Source organism: Diadema antillarum, unplaced genomic scaffold (assembly GCF_040938485.1).
Source record: "Diadema antillarum isolate AM-2024a unplaced genomic scaffold, OU_Dant_1.0 seq00000437_RagTag, whole genome shotgun sequence".
Lineage (NCBI taxonomy): Eukaryota > Metazoa > Echinodermata > Echinoidea > Diadematoida > Diadematidae > Diadema > Diadema antillarum.
Window position 1 is genome coordinate 1,253,556 of NW_027271414.1, and position 17,609 is coordinate 1,271,164.

At 41.4% G+C, this 17,609-nt stretch overlaps 1 protein-coding gene across 1 annotated transcript in view; it reads right to left on the reverse strand.

The window, feature by feature from the left end:
* Positions 1–17,609, reverse strand: part of LOC139732580 (titin-like) — a 207,988-nt gene that overhangs the window by 23,331 nt on the left and 167,048 nt on the right. The window contains exons 118-122 of the mRNA XM_071643433.1: positions 17,241–17,380; positions 16,543–16,755; positions 15,763–15,898; positions 15,308–15,486; positions 4,570–4,603 (exon numbers count right to left, since the gene is read on the reverse strand). Of these exons, the coding sequence (XP_071499534.1) occupies positions 4,570–4,603; positions 15,308–15,486; positions 15,763–15,898; positions 16,543–16,755; positions 17,241–17,380 (702 nt within the window). The remainder of the gene's footprint in view (positions 1–4,569; positions 4,604–15,307; positions 15,487–15,762; positions 15,899–16,542; positions 16,756–17,240; positions 17,381–17,609) is intronic.

A 17,609-nucleotide genomic window follows, 5' to 3' on the forward strand; every position in this document is an offset into this window, starting at 1 on the left:
GGCCCCATCCTACCTAAGTACGGTTACGCGTGACCTATTAAGTCTTCAGCGATCAAGGGACGTCGTAATACCAAGCGATGAGTCCACATCTACGCGAGATCGAGGGGCGGCTCGGCTCACAGTCTAGGCCGAACTTCAAAGGGACATGCCGATGAAGGTGGAATTGAGAACGCAGGACACCTCTTCCACTCTTAATGACTTCGCCAGTCACTTTCGACACCTAGCTAATCCGTTTGCTTGTCGTCTCCATATCGTACCCTTATAATGACGCGGTCATTTGAGGCAAGCCGGCGTGAAGACGTGACATGCTCGATTAACTCATCGCCAAACTTTAGCGCGTGAACTCCTCTTCCCGCCCAAGTGTCCCATTTCACTTTGTAATGTCTTCTTGTAAGCATGGAGCTCCATATCGTAACTACCATAAAACCTGGGGCAATGGAGGTATGAGTTTCAAAGTACTACAGCTACGTTTAGTAACCTAGCGATCTTCTCTTAATGTAAGTCTTATAAGTAATCACTAACATTTTGCAAGATTGGACCAAGGTTTTACAACTCTATAAGAGATCCTTTATGTATCTTTATTATCTGCAAATCCCTGCATACGTTATGCTATAATTCCAAGTTTTTCTCGCCTATAAGCAATGACATACTGATAACCGGGTCGCGACTGTCGAAATGATAGTTTCGTTGCTATGGTAACAAACAGATATCTACACAACGCATATGTAAATGCTACGTGTTTTTCACTTGGCACCTCCATAGTATACTTTGCTTCTTTATTGTCTATACATGTAAATATCTACTTCTTCTCCACCTTTCCTTCTTTTCCAATTTTATCCCCTCCTCATCTTCTTCCCTCTTCTGCTACTATCATGAAGCATGATGGGACAGCCTGCTAAAGTTTGATTACTAAACACGATAGTGACATGAGGCAAACGATCATTGGGCGGCGTCATTCGCCCGTTTTAAAGCGCGTGTGCTTACGTTGTACGTTGTGTCGGGTGAACGAGTAGTTATACAAGACAACTTTGAGTAACCTGATAATTCCATTACCCTCTCCTCTGCTCCCTTAACATGCCTCACCTCCTCTCGGAGCTAATTTGTCTGACATGATGTTTCACATTAGTGTAGCTTCATCATCAATTGTCTGCCTGCGTGCAAGCACACGTGAACATCAAATGTTTACATTGTATATCGCCGGGAAGTTGAGCGGACCGTTTGATTGCTCCAAATGATAGGTTTGACAGACGGCTGATATGTCATCTATTGATGATAGTTCACCTCGCCTGGGTCATTTATCCCTGGGCTTTTTGTCTCTTTCTCTATCTCGCTGCTCATCCATCATGTATCCAATTCTCTCAAACTGATCTATTCTTCAAGGCTCTTCCATCTCTACTTTTGTCATGTACTATAATATGGTGAATAGTTGTCGTTTTCTATATATCGATCTGTTAGCTAATGTATCCAATCAGCTGCATATTATCTGGTGAATCGTGTGTAGCATTATGTCTCTTCTTTATTTAAGTGAACAATAATGTTTGTTTGCCGATGGACAATATGCTTTTTCTTCCCCTCCTCTTCCCGCTTTTTTTTTTCGTCCGTTACGTCATAACTTAAATCGTCCCCTTTTACAGGGGTGTTAATATCTTACCTAGATATTGCGATTTTCCTATCACTTCTAGAATTCAACAATATAATCTATACACTTTACACATTCATATACCCCTCTCAGCCTTCTTTTTAACATGACATGCACAGACAAAGGTTATAATGATAAACATGAATGATCAAGCCCCTCTCATGTACTTTACACAGTAATTCATCTATAACGTTTCCCAGATGCGCTAAGCATTGACCGAAACGTTGATGAAGGTTGATTTTGGATGCCATTACATGTCGGCCTTTAGTAAAGTTAACGATCGACATTGATGTGAAGGGGGAAAATCACATCGTATTAGCGCTGATACAGTGATCTAGATTAGATAATTGAACTAACACAGATGCTTGCTAGTCGGACAAGCGGAGGAGGGGGAGGGAATAATCCAGGAGGCATTTTAATGAGGAAGACATGTTGGCAAAGGCGATGTCACGTATTTTTCGATCGCATTTTTCTACACTTAAGGAGCCATATCATCTTTTGCAATTCGTTTGAATTTGTAAACTAGATCAGCAAGTATATAATTATAACATGCCCCTGTTGCATGTTTGAATTCAATGCGAATAGTGCTGGTGTGTGTGTTTGGGGCGGGGGTGGGTTGGGGTGGGGGCATGCATGCTGCCAATTGTTCATGGGTAGGAGTTGTGAGACGACAGTAGTAGGGAGAGTTATCTTGGTGATGAGGATTGTGGTTTGAGAGCAGAGGAGTCGATTCTGAATCAAGCAGACTAGAACTTTTCTTCTCATGTACGTAATCAAATGCAAATTAAATATTCACCTCAAGGCGAGCGAATTGAAATATGACATTTTGGACATTTTATCAGGTTTATTCCATTGAAAGATTAACAATAAGTGCAGAGTTATTTCAAGGATTTGACAACTTCATTATTGACAACAAATTATTGGCGCAATATAACTAAATCTGATTAACTGACCATGACGAGATTTTGATCTTACTGAAAATGATTTGCAAAGTCAAAAGGGATCGTCAGGAAATGTCTGCGGTACCTGTGTTAAGCAATTTACTGGCGCAATTTAAGTTAACCCAATTTATTTTGCTATGAAGACATTTTGATCGTCTCGAGGATAAATTGTAAAGTCAAGGGGTGGTCAGGAAATATGTGACGGTATCAGTTTTTCGGCACGGATGACAGGTGAAAAAGATGGAGCGGGGAGGATGATAACAGGATGACAGATGAAAAATGTTGGAGTGGGGATGCAATCAGGGATATGCGTGAACTTGAGCGATGACCCCTGATCCTCGAGCTATGCCGAGAATGTGGGATGAGCAGAGACGTAAACACTACATAGCATGCTGCTATCCCATATCATGGCAGATCGCTTGCTGCCTCCTCCCGGTACATTGGGTCGCATCAGATGTATCATGGGGGAGCTTAAATAGGGAGATTAGCCTGGCCATGATATTAGCAGGCAGGCGACCCCAGCTGAGGCATTATTTATAGTTTCCATGCTATCTGAAGTTTAAGCCCATCGTTGACGAAGGTGGGGCAGATATTTTGAGCGTTATCGCTGTAGAGCCTTCATAGAATGTATCGTTCTTTATAAAGTGATGCTATAAATGACATCTAACGAACATCCATCTTTATAAAGTGATGCTATAAATGACATCTAACGAACATCCATCCTCACTGTCCATGTTTATTTGAGGGGGAACTGGTCAGAAAAGAAATATACAAGTCATTTAATTCAGCATTCTCTTTGTGAGTCAAAAGAAACGTGTGCTGCCATCAATTATGAGCCTAACTTTCCAATACTAATAATACTATTGGCGTGCAAAAGGATTGTCATATTCAGTCATGAATGTGATAATATTTCAAAAGAGTGGTGGTAACTAATAGTGAGAATTTCTTCTATGTATACGGGGTACGTAAAACTATTCTAGAGCTTCAAAATACTCACCAATTATAGCGACTTAGATAAGAGCGATAATAACGCAAGCTAGTCAATACAAACATAGACAAAGCGTTATCAATTAATGATAGACGAAATAAATACACATTAATCTCTTGGGGTGTCATCAGCATGATATCGTGTTTCAAACACACAAATATGATGATTAAGTTAGCAGATATACACACAATACAACAAGCAATGAGCCAGATAACGAAATCGCTAAACATGCATATCACCATACACATGTACCACGTGTTGAGTCAAAGGTTAAGATGGGAGTGGCCGGGCAAGCAGCTGGTATTGACAGCGAACGAGATTGACACGTGACTGGCACGTGACATGTCAACGATCACATGATACAATAGTGTAGCCAATCAAGGTAAGAGTTTTGTTATCTGTATGGCATCCATTTTACAGGGATTGTGAATATTGATAACACAACTGCACCTACTTTATTATATTTTTGCTCTTTCAGTTGATTACACATTTCTTTTTTATCACAGAGCTCTGATTTCATTCATGTAAAGACAAATTTGATAACAATAATTGCAGTAGGGTAAATGTCGTGGAGACTCAAAATTGAAACTCAAAGAAATCGTTTATAAAATGCTGATTTTGTAGTTCTCAGATTTTGTTCCTTTAGTATAGGCCTTCGTCATGCAGGTGATATAACGTTCATGCAGCAAGCAAGTTTGTATTGGTATTCAATTTAAGTGCAATATACAGCTGTGATACACAATGCTGAGATTTACCTCTTTGTACTAAGAAAACAGTTGAATTTCATTTCCAATTAGTGTTTCTGATAAAAACAGACCAGAAATTCGATATGTTTGCAGATTCTCTTTTGTCTCATGGTGACGTCACATTTCATCGGAAGGTTATGGTTAATGTCACAAGGTCAGGATTTAAAATACGTTAGGTGTGACGGTACATAGATATACACACATGTATACAGTTGTTGTTAACTTTGAGGGGAAAGACGAAATTTGAATACTTACAAAGATAGGGCGCCCTCACTGTCCACGGCAAGGCCTGCAATGGAAGAATAAGAAGACGGGTCGTAACGCTCAAAGTTTAGCTTGTGGTTTTTGCGATAGTTTGCTCGGATCTCTTTCAGGCGTTCATCGAGATTCTCCAGGGTTTTTACTGGCTTCTTCGACGTCGCCGCAGATCTTCTCGGTGTGGTGGGCGAGGAGGTGTTCGATGACCCTCTCCCCGAGAATCTGCTCATGTGCTTGGCGTACGGGCCGGTGACCTCTAGCCCTTCGCGTCGAGCCCGATAAGCCCTGTACGGCGCCAAGGCCGAAGAATACACGCGCTCGCCGTCACTCTCGCTCTCGCTCTCCTGGCTGCCGACGTCGTAATTGTACGTCGACGTGCGATAGGAAGGAGTAGTGCGTGATATGTCACTACTGCTATACGAGCGATAGCCCATGCCACTGGTGTACGACGGCGTGGAAAGGTAGGAGGATTTGGGTTCGTCGCTCTGTGACCGATAAATCCGGGATGGAGACAGGGAGTCAACGCTGCCATAGCGACCAATGGAGGAGTACCCAGAGGAAGAGGAGCTGGAAGTGCTGGAGGGCTGATAACGAGGTAGACTATCGTAAGACGAACTGAGCTTCTTGCTCAGCGGAGGAGGGAGATATTTCGACGCGAGATCATGACTGGTCCCTATGCTCCCCCTCCGTTGGTACTTGCTCTGATAGATACCTGTTGTGGGTACACTGGGAACACTTCTCGGTACGGTACTGGATCTCGTACTCTCATACTCTGGAGGTGGCTCGTAATCAGGGTTGTAACGACGTATCACAGTGTTTTTGGGTTCGTCGAGGTCTCCCCGAGCTTTTCTCAGGTTGCGATCCTCTTTCCACTTGATCTGTTCATGCAACGCGGCTAAGAGGTCATTGACCCCGCGATCACTCACGGATTGCCCATCGTTATCGAACTCATATTCCTCGCTCTCCGAGTCGACCTCGATGTCTGGGATATCGAGGTAGAGATCGTAGAGATCGGTGTCTCGCTCTCGGTGGAGGTACGACCCCATCATGGTCTGGACAGTCGGACTCGTTCTCTGATACGAACCCCTTGATGCCGATGCTTGGTGAGTATCCATCGAGTGGTCCGCCCCACGATCGTCACCCTCCTCTTGCTGCTTGAGATCCTGCTCGCTCTCCTTCGTGTCTCTCTCGATCTCGCTGGCGAAGCTCTGCGGCTCTTCATCCCCGGAGATGGGATCTGTCGTCTCCATGGTGATTTCATCATCGACAGACATCTCATGCTCGTTGGGGATGCTGTCAGCCCTGGCTGGCGACGGCACCAACCCCTCACCAGAGGACACGCTTCCAGCGGGAGTTACCGTTCCTACATTTTCTTCATCACGATCTTGTGGTTCATCTCCTTCTTCTCTGATGCGCAGCTCCGTTTCGCCGATACCAGAAGAATGAAGGATATTATCATCATCTAACTTAAATTCCCCTATCTCTTCCTCTTCCAGGAAGTTGCCGCCATTTTGTACGGGTTGCCCTCCCTGGTCACCATTCACAGCATCAGCCTGTACATCCGCCCCCTCCATGTTAAGCTATTTTCAACAATCCAAGGTCGCAAAAAATATTTACTCAAATATAATCAATCGCACCACAAATGCAATATATATACATTAGATACAGAGAAACATAAGAAGGTTGCAAATTAGGGTTACATTTACGCGAGAACTGTTGATATCGGGGAAATCCGTGGCATTCCACAGGCACGCTTAAAAGATATGGGTGAAATTCCTCATACTAATCCACACTGGTTGAATGCACGGCCGCGATGTGTATAATATCAATTGTCGCCAAGACATAACAGAAAACACGTGTAACAAACACGAAGGGGGTATGCACAGCAACGTCTAAATCTTCCACCACTGCAAATCCACATATGAAGTTTCCTACAAGAAAGGAAAATGATTAGTTCCCAAAAACTACTGTTTTGAAGAATTTTGTCTACTATAGGATTCTTCCGATGCAGGCCCGTTAGCCCACTCCGACCCAGCCGCACTCGCGCTACGGGTTGGCAGTAAGGCAGCACCGCGGAACGTCGGCGGTTCTCTCCTAAACCAAGTTTAGCCGTCTACGGACGATGTATGTAGTGATGGAGGCGAGCGCAGGGGCCAGGGTCGGGTGGCTGTACGTATGACTGTACCCGTCCAGCAACACACGTCACACTACACGGAGATCGTCCGCTGCTGAAAGACAATCGGATGACATAGCATTCATGCCTCCTGCTTGAAGCGATCCAACCCCCCTCCTCATGGGGGGAGCTGTCGGCGCGGATCCCCCCTCTTTCCCCCGAGGTCAGGGCAAGCAGCAGTCGAGTCACTCAAAATGTCAGAGCTGGAGATGCCTGTGTGACGGGCACCCTACCATGGCGTGCATTCAGCCCGAAAGACATGGGCGAGGGTCTGTGTGTGTTCGCGAGGCCAGCCGCAGCAAAACGCTGCCTTATTTGGTTCGTGCGATCGCTGCCCCTGCGAGAGCCTGGCGAACGTATCGACTGGGGGTGTCGTTACGGCTGCCCTGCACAGGGTGAAACCGCGGGGTTCATTACCGGTTAGAAGACCCAGCCACTGAATCCCCACAATCCGAATCCTCAGTCTACACACATTACTCACTTCACTGGTCAGACGACACCAAAACCCATGCAACCGCTAAAATTAGCTTCAATATGACGATCATTCCTCGATTACCGGCCCGAAACTCACGGTTTATTTTGTGGATTAATGCCACATTTTAGCCGCTAGCAGGCATCCAACGTCATGGCTATTCTGGTCAAGGAGCCAATGTGACAACATGAAGTAATTCGACAACCAGCCACCCTCGTCATCCCTCTTCTCCGACAACGCTAACCATTCCACCCGCTTGCATTCTTCCCCGTCTCCAGCCTCGTCTTAAATTACACCTATGAACACAGACCTCATCCTAACTGAAGCTGGCCTTAAGCTAGGGTGTATTAAGAAACGCCATTCTATACACGATGCAATTTCAGAGTGTGGTGGATTTCCTCAAACATCATACGACTAAACAGTGTCCTCTTACGCCGTGTGTGTGTGTGTGTGTGTGTTTGTGTGTGTGTGTGTGTGTGTTTACATCTTTGTGTGTACACTTCAGTGCTCATCATGAAGTAGACAAGACGTGGGTTGGTCTTTACGGAAACAAACATCACTCTGCCCTGTTTCAGGAAGTGCGAAAACAAACTTCATTCTAATCTCCAAGACGACTGGGTAAACATCTAATCGACTTGAGATAGATACGTCATCATCTTCACTTTAACCGCAGCTTTATGATCTCCTCAACAGTTTGACGACTTAAAGAAATTGCTGCAGTGCAGACAGAAATCATCAAAGGCAAAATATATGCACTTTTCAATCTACATTTTGGGGATCGAATTTTGCTCTGTGTACGTCAAATTTACATTATATATATATTATATATATATATATACATTATATACATATATATATATGCATATATATATGCATATATATATGTATACATATATATATGTATATATATATATATATAGTATATATACTTAGGGAATGCGAATTAATGGTGTTCAAAATTACTTGACATCATGGAAATAATATCATTTTACCTTACATATCGGGTGCTAGTGTTGTTATTCTATGCTAGTTTACATCATGTCATGCTTAATCTTTACGCATTATATTGAGCTAAACAACGGTTTTTGATTTGCGACCATTTTAAATAATGACGCCACCCCAGGAGTGGTACTGATTAGTAATAATGACCTTGTTAAGGTAATATGCAATGGTAATATTGACAACTACAAGATTGTGGTGTTATCTACGTCGATGTTTATTTAACAGCATCTGATTTGTCTAAAACAAACTAAAAAAAAACCGAACTAACTAAAAAATTGCGACTAATTTACTACTTATTTAGGCTGCGTGTGTGTGTGTGTGAATCTCCTTTAGACTGTTTTTTTAATGCAAGTTGAGAACTTCAGTGCATTACCTATGAAACAAAGCTTAAACTAAATAATTGTGTAATTCTGTCTAAGAATTTAGTGTTCAACCTAAATCCACATGATTGTGTAAGATTTATTCTGTATGTCACGTTCCAGCTGTCAGTCAAGCGGGCAAAGTCAAGGGAAGGATTCGTGAAACTGTCGTCTATATGTTTTTAATTTGTCAGGGTGTATCCTCATCCATGTAATTTGTGGCTGAATGCGATTCATGCTCTTCACAATAAGAAAATGTATTGTAAAAGGTTATCTAGTGGAGAAAGCAACAAGATTGGCGAGGACAACCGTAAAACATTAAAACTCATAAGTAGAATGAAGCATTTTGATTGATATAACAAACCTGCTGATTTGCTTTGCACGCCTGTCGATAATAGCTACGCGACATCTACGGTCAATCGTGACTAAGTAATTGATATTAAGCACTCGCGGTCAAGCAGTTTTAGTGAACCACATGCTGACTCGCAAATTGCTTCTGACAGGCAAAGAAAATGTAGAATGTCGCGCTGACGTGGAGCAGCGAAAACAGAGCTGATTACAATACCAGCCTGATCATGACACAACCGTCTTGACATTGACGCTACATCAAACTGTTTTGCACCCCGGCCCGCTGGTCGACTCATCGTGGCCTACGCGGCGGAGGCGCTTACGTTCATAATGCAAGATGTACTCCAACGCGTCGCATAGTTCGCAGGGTGAAAATGAGTTTAGCTCACAATGTTAAAGGAGCATCTAAATGATAATAATGATGATAATGATAATACTAATAACAATAACAATTGGCTTTTAACTCGCCGAACAAAATTCATTCAAGAATCATCCTTTCTTGTCTTTATTCATTCTGCCATACTTTTATAAGACGCAGATTGTCGTTCTTGCATTCCCTCATCTCCCGAAAACGAAATACCCATGTAGAATCATTGTCTGTCATCGGACTGAATTCTTCTTTGTTCATTGACAGAGAAGGTTATAAATGGGGTTGACGACGATGCTTAATGTTTGCCCCAATTTGTCAAAAAGTAGGTTACGTCAAACATTCTACGCCTATCAGCTTCGTTACACGATTTTTTTAACCATTTCAATATGCAATGAATTCATCTGCCGTGGCAACAACCTCTTTGCTGACAAGAATGTTTTACTGGTGCATCTCTATTTGTATGTGCAACTGCTGATACTCTTGGTCTGCTTTTGATTAGCGCTCTATAAAGTAAGACCCGAGTGAGAATAGTCAAAGGATGCTGAATTCAATCGCCTCCTCTACGCTGATTCGTGCCAGCTACAGCTAACTTCATTCAAACATTCGGCCATGCAAGTCTAACGGTATACTGGAGACAGGCGGAGGTAACGGATACCAGATTGCTGCCGATGTTGCCCCCGCGTTGACGTGCGCGACTCCCGCCCTCCAATCATCACGATATTATCGCATCTTCACGGGTCGAGCCAGATGGTAGAGATTTCCCAACACCCTCCTATAGAAAGCGTCTTCCTTCGTTATCGTCACAGCGTAAAGCTAGCTATTTGACTCTCGTGTATCCATTTACTTTGGACGGGCACTGCTATATGCTTACCACGTGTTTGCCTTAAGGATTAAGCGGATAAAACCAGAAAAGGTCGAACGTGTAATGTATTTTTGAACACGCGTGATAAATCTTACTAGGTCGAGGTGAAGGTGTGGCGTCAGAATAGACAAATGTTAATTCGTCTGAACTCGATATGTGCGTGAAGAGAAACATTTTGACATTATGATATGTCAGAGATTGCCAGGCATGGCCTATAACAATCAATGTCTTTCCTTACGCCTGATGCGCATGTCTTTAACTCTACTGTCTATGAGAGTTGAAGGGGATTGAAAGACCGGAGGAATCTTCAGGGAAGATTGGTCATTAAACACAGTTTACACTTTGCATTTCTCAGATATCCAACAATATATAATGTGATTCTGGTTTCGGATATCAATGTTAAGTATTCATAAGGTCCCATCTTGTTTGAATGAAATCTTAAATTTCAAAATCAATCACAATCTAACCACTTAATTACCCCCTTATGGTTAAAAAGGCAAATTACATTATTATGTCAGCTTCGCGACGTGGATACGCTAGTGTATCTTGCTTTCTTTTATTGAAAAGGTTAAGAAACGTATTTTAATGAGCAAGTTTTAATCAATTAACTACATATTGACGTAGGCCTGACACTTGGATTTCACTTTCTCCTCATTTCAAGTGTTTCAAAGTGTCGAGTAAAGCTAGTGACGGATATTTTCCCACAAAGAATCGAGTCTTTTTTTTTCTGATAAAGTGATGAAATAAAACAACGAATCTGCAGCACCTTTAAGGAATAGAATCGCGACATAGGAGGGTTTTTCTGAAGTCAGTACATCCTCTTATTTGTATTTTGTAGGCACTTTGTCTCTGTCTCAATACAACTCAAATATTTCATATCGGCTGTTAAACGGAACTGTTTGTCATTACTCTGAGGAACTATAACCAAACGTTTTGTAGCAATATACCCTTTACAAACTGTATAAAAATCATATCAAATAAAAAATATCAAGGTAGAGTAAAAGGTATAGTGTACATTGTAGTTATCATTCTCATGCATTGTTTAAATCTCGATATGCATTTCATTCTAAGTATCCCTGCGTGTTTTTGTCAACAATGCTTAGTTTTTATCTAGTCTGATGTCGCCTTCGAAAGTGTGTTCAATAGATGATGCAAAATGTAAAACATGTTCAGGACAATCTCATCTTTCCCTTCCTATACCGCACGCAACGTCAGCTACTGCCAGGGAAACATTGCCCTGAGACTTCTTCCTCGGTAAGTTCAAGACCGTGTCTACACTCGAAAGATAAACGCGGTGTGAGCGGATCATTGTCAGCATGAACTGGTCATCTCTGAATGTGCAACACAGAATCATGTCAACGAGTATCCAGATGGCGCAAACACTCGAAACAACCAACGCATGACTTAAGCCACAGTGTTACGGCAAAAACGCTCGCATTCTCTTTAAGAAGACATGAGAAATCAGAAGGTACCTCAGAATTCAACAATCCATGTCGTAGTAACAAATAAGGAAACAAAATAAATTCTCTTCAAGAAAGCACACTTGACACGTGAGTAAGAACCGCTAGATCAATCTCACTAATCTTTCTCTTATTTTTCTTTCAAGTATGAAAGGGGGTCCAAGTCACTGCACCCTTAAACATCCCTTCAGGAATGATTAATGCACTGTCGACCAAAATCTACGTCATTGATCCTGAATGTTCCCTAGACTGGAGCAATGGATTTGTTTATGATCTACAGCAGCCATTTCCTCGAGCGTATCTACCTCCGTCAGTGACGTATGAGTTCTTGGAATCCAGTGATGCCCCATGTATCAATTTGCATTCCATAAGTAGAGTCGTACATTCACTTGTCAGTCGGTCTATTATAAAAAGATTATGCCTGGCATCTCATGTTAAGAAACTTTTATTTCGTAGAATAATTTTATTGCCTACGTATAGTTTCCCATTACCACTTAGCTAGATAGATGTACAGTGTAATACCCATATATTTGTCGTCATTATATCTTTTGATAAATCATGTATATTTATATTAGACAATAATTTTCTTTGTTCTTTCTGTTAGGGAATAAGGTATTTCCTCAAGATCAAATGAGTCGCAAAGGTTGCACTGAAAAACTGACCTGTCGCTCTGCGATGTATTCACAACAACTTTTGGAATGTTTTTTTTTTCTAGAGAAGTTTCAGAAACTCTAATCATTTCACATGATAAACTTAAATGGGATTATCTAGCATAGTGTCACAATGGTAGCGTTGCGGTTAAACACACAAAGATTCAATAGGATTATCTAACGTAATGTGGATACTGCAGCGTTGCAGTTTAGAAATAATATTAAAATTCAACAGGATTATCTGTCACGATGTTAAGACGGCAGAGTTGCAGTTTAGAAACATTTACAGTACATTAGAACAGTACTGGAAGAGTGGACTAATTTACTTAGTCTATAATTCACCAATGAGCCATGTTAGATGTTATCAAAAAACACATAATATCAACTATCGTGGGATATCCTATACCTCTCTTTACATTATGTTGTTATTTTGTTGTTATTCTCTCCTAGACCGGATTAGACAAGACGTGATTTAGCTGGATGCCAATTGGACGATACAAGCAACGTGGCAGAGTGGCGGCAAACTAACACATTGAAGCGAAGACTCGCAAAAAAAAAAAAAAAAAATGTTATGGAGGCAACACGAGGTGTAACTACCAGATTTCAGGCAGGCATGCCATGTTCTTTTTTCTTTTATCTTTTTTTAACGTGTGTCGCCATGGAAACGCATACACATGAAAAGATGTATTCAAATCTACCCTGGTATAAAGGATTCTTATATTCACTGCTGAAATGCAAACGTTCACTCGGCAGAAACATTCAAACAGTTTTCTAGAGAAAGAAAACTGGAGTGGAAGAGACTTTCTCATCTGTTTCAAAAAATTGATTTCTATCTCCCAGACCACAAATGGCCATTTTGGGCCACTCAAGAGGACATGCTTGTTTCATTTTCCATCTGATATGATAGTTGGATAGCCCATATTCAGCTGCCTAGCTGGTTTTCCATGGGAACCATTTGGATGTAATTGTAATAGAAACATGTTCAGTTTGCTGATTGACGCAGAAGTTCTGTGACAACACCCTGCCATGTAGTATGGGTCCATCTGGACCCCCTACACGTGATACGACGAGCTTGAATCCTGTCTGGTGCGTTCGTCCTTGGGCAGGATGATTGACCTGCAATGTCCTTTTGTTAAAAGGTCGTGAAGGTCGCTGCAATATAGAGATGCTTCGTTAATAACTATGACGGAGCCTTCGGGGGGAGATTAGTACTAGCTAACGACGAAGCTGCTCTAGATGATGAACACCGCTTAATTTCAGTTATCATTACTATTATATGCGCGTTGACCGTCAGTTCAGCATTGGACAACTTCAACACGCATCACGTGCCCATCCGAAGCTTTTCGTGCTGTGTAGTCGCTAATCAGGTTAACACTTTGGATGCTTTGAGTGCTCGCTGGCACAGACAACCCCGTAGCGTTGTACATACTGCCAAACGTCCTCGGCACAGAAAGGGTTAAATCTCCAAGTCTTCGCTTCCGGTATTAGTTTTTGTCATTTCGAGTACACCCACGGAACGCCGAATCCATCAGGATCCCCACTTGTCCAGTGGATTTAACTCTGTGACTGCCACACATTACAATCGTCCTCTCTCCTCTTTTAACCTCATCTGGGCTCAGATACCAAATACCCGTGAATTGATTCTGTATCTTTTGATTGTAGTTATCAATACTGTACTAGTCACTGCCAGCACTTCACACAGTAAAGTTTTCTTCTTTTGTGCCCTATTACGACTTTCTGCTGCAGAATCAAAATGTCTCTGCTTTGGTAAATCTATATGTCATTCTAAAATCTGCAATACATTATAGAATATCAGAGTTTATGTTTGTCTAATAAAAAGAACCCATTTTAGATTCTCACTGATTTTATACAGATCTCATGACTTCAACCGGTATCATCCAATTTTCCTTAATATTCAACATCAAGACCAACTAGTAAAATTTGCATTTGCCAATTTAATGATGACATTGTGAGAATTTTACTGATTTTGTACAGATTTAGTGAATTTAACGAGCTTCATCTAAATTTTCTTCATTGTACAATACTTAGTAAAATTCAGAGTTGCCAATTTGAGATAAAAATGAAAATCTCTGCAGCAAAATATCCAAGGACTTGATGGGTGAATATACAGGTTCTACTCGCTTACGTTCAATTAGTTGCACAAAAATCAAAAGAAATTAGAACCGACTGTCACAGAAACATATAGGGTTGTCATTTCACAAATGAACTAAAACAGACATAATTCAAAAACGTAATACGCGAAAGCGGAAATAGAATGGAAAGGTAAAGACGTTTGGAATGTAATAACGACACACAAACACTGTTTTCATTGGATTTTAATGAACCAGTCACAGAAAATGCAGTTGAAAATGGCGACCACATCAGGCAGCTTCAACAAAAGTAGCAATGTAGATACATCACTTGTCAATCAACTTTCCTCATACACACACAGAGAAATCACAACGCCAAAACATTTACAAAATCATGTCTGTAAACGACTGTAAATGATAAATATATATGAATATCTATACACACTATTTAAAGACATACATTGTAAAACTTTGGACATGCATGCTTCAATCCAAATATATTCAATGAGTACTCTATTACAAGCTCAAACAATGACAACATATCTATCTTCTAGAATTAAGCACTTTGCAGTAAAAGGTATGCTAATACCTACAAACCAAGTGCATACACTGTAGATGAGAGTTGAATTATTACGCAATGTGGTCTTATTCACAAATATATTGAGTAACGCATTTATTTAATTGAATAACAATATTGTGCAACCCTTCAAAAATTCCAGTTTTGAAACATGACCGTTCTGCCACATAAAATTTCCATCTTCTTAATGCATTGTGAGTAGAAAGCAGCTGAGAACAGAGCTATCTTATACAAATAGCAAACCCCCACAACCCAGCTTTGTGTATTCGATTCATGCTCCTTATCCATCCTCCATCCTATCTACACATCTTATGAAAGGCGATAAAAACGACACAGGCGAAAGCTTTTATAGAAGATCGCAGCGCCACTTACGTTCGACTCTGACATAAGCATCGCAAGAGATTCTGCCCAGAAGGTTGGACGCCATACAGGTGTAGGTTCCGGCGTCCTGCACAAAGGCTTCCTGGATGATCAGGCTGCAAGTCTCGTCGTCGTCGCCGTACTCGATGGAGTAGTGCTGGCCGTCGAAGATCTCCTTGTGGTCCTTGAACCTGTCAAACAAACAGAGAAGGAAAAACAATCACTAATGTTTGATCGTTTGAAAATTTCAAATTACAGATTTCATAATGTGAAGTTATTTGTACATGTATATAAAATTTTTACTTCGCTGAATGGAGGATTTCGTTAAAACCGTGTTTGTAATAACGGGGTGTGTATTGTACTGCAGAAAATGATACAACGCTTACTATTTATTACATAAAAAATAAACATGTTGGGACATCTGTGTGAAGTGGTAATGATTGGATTTTTGCCTTGTGCTTCCTTACCATCTGATGTTGGGTTCGGGTACGCCAGTCACCTGGCAGTCGAGTCTGGCTGCACTGCCCTCCACAATGAAGATATCTCTTAGGTGGAGAGAGAAGTGAGGTCTACGATAGTCCTTGAACTTGGAAAGGAAGTGCTCTGAAAATAGGAAAAAGGGCAAAAGTAGGGGAACATGAATGTATAAGGGGAATACGATAAGAGACGCAAATGTAAACGTGCAAAGTGGAACTGGTCATATGATTATCGATGGTGATATTCAGTCACGGATATTCAAAAATTAACGTTGAATTCCTCATTTACTTCACCAATGTGAACCCCAAAAATATTCGCCATATCGTTTGAACGGACGAAAAATTTGTGTTGATTTTGGCTCCATTCCACGCAGTAACTGATGAGTTTGATTTTACACTGTCATGAATATTCAATCGATTCTTTTAATTGATTTTTGCAATCTCCGCATTTCATACTCAAATTGCCGTGCAACTGCAGCGACACCACGGTTGCTATACTGCGTAGCAAGTGACTGACGGATAGGAAACATGTCCAGTCAAATTGAAGAAACCCTTCAAATAAATAAGACTACAGTGGACTCCCGTTATAACGAAATCCTCGGGACCGGCAGTTTTTTTCGTTATATCGAATTTCGTTGTAACCGGACAAATTAACAATAAATATACATAGAGGGGATAATGTTGCGGCCTGAATTTTTACTTCGTTGTAACAGGAATTTCGTTAAGCCGTGTTCAATATAACGGGAGTGCACTGTAATTCATTCGTCTTACCATTTACGTCCAGCCGGCATCGGGTGGCGATGCTGCCGAACTGGTTGGAGATCTCGGCCAGGTAGACTCCGCTGTCGCGTTCCACCGTGCCGTCGATCTCGAGCGTGTAGACGAAGTCCTCGGCGTAGAAGTGGTAGTGAGGGCTCTCTCGGATCTGCTTGTCGTCCTTGAACCACATCACCTTCGGCTCCGGCATGCCGGGGATGTCGGCAACTGTGGGAGGAGGAAGGGTTTCGATGTTAGGATTTCGTGATCACTGACAACGGCAATTTGATTTACACTCCCTGGTTTCTTCTTATATTTTTATCTGCATCTTTCTCATTGCAGAAGTATGATACGATGGTGTTCCTTGCTAAAAATCATCTTTATCATTACATTTAATTATTTTAACAATCATTACAATCCTAACTGCTTTCATAATCATCAGCATTACAACAGTCATCAACAAGATCATTATTATCATCGTTGTTATCACTGCTATTATAAAAACTATTATCGTTATGATCTTTTCCTTTGCCATGTTTACCGCACTGCGTGGCCAGGTTTTTAAGATAGCCCTCAATTTCATTTCATAATTTGTTTGTTTGTTTGTATCTTTGTTTTGTTTTATTTTTGTTTGTTTTGTTGGCTATTTGTTGAAACACTTGATTTTGAAATGTATCTGCCCTTTTTCGTTTCGTTGCTTCGCTCAGACTCACTTTGGAATGATAAAGGCATGATGAACTCGAAGCCGCACTCCTGGTCTTCCAGAGGTCTGACGAGCTTGGGTGCCTTGTCGCTGCCGGGAGGCATGGCCTGGGCGGCTCGCAGCTTCTTGGCTCGCTCTCCGAGCGGGATCCTGCCAAGATGGAATAAATCGTGTTAAAAATTCACCAGCCAAAAAGACCAGGCTCCTCTACAAAGCTAACAACATGTTGTTTCGTACAGTGTGCCACACAAGCGAATGCCTATTTTGAATATGACACGAAAAATATCAGTAAGATCCATTGAGAGCAGTCTCTTCAAAAAATATGTGCATACTATTATGACGTATGGTCAAGGTCAAAAATTTCATTTACAATAGTTTG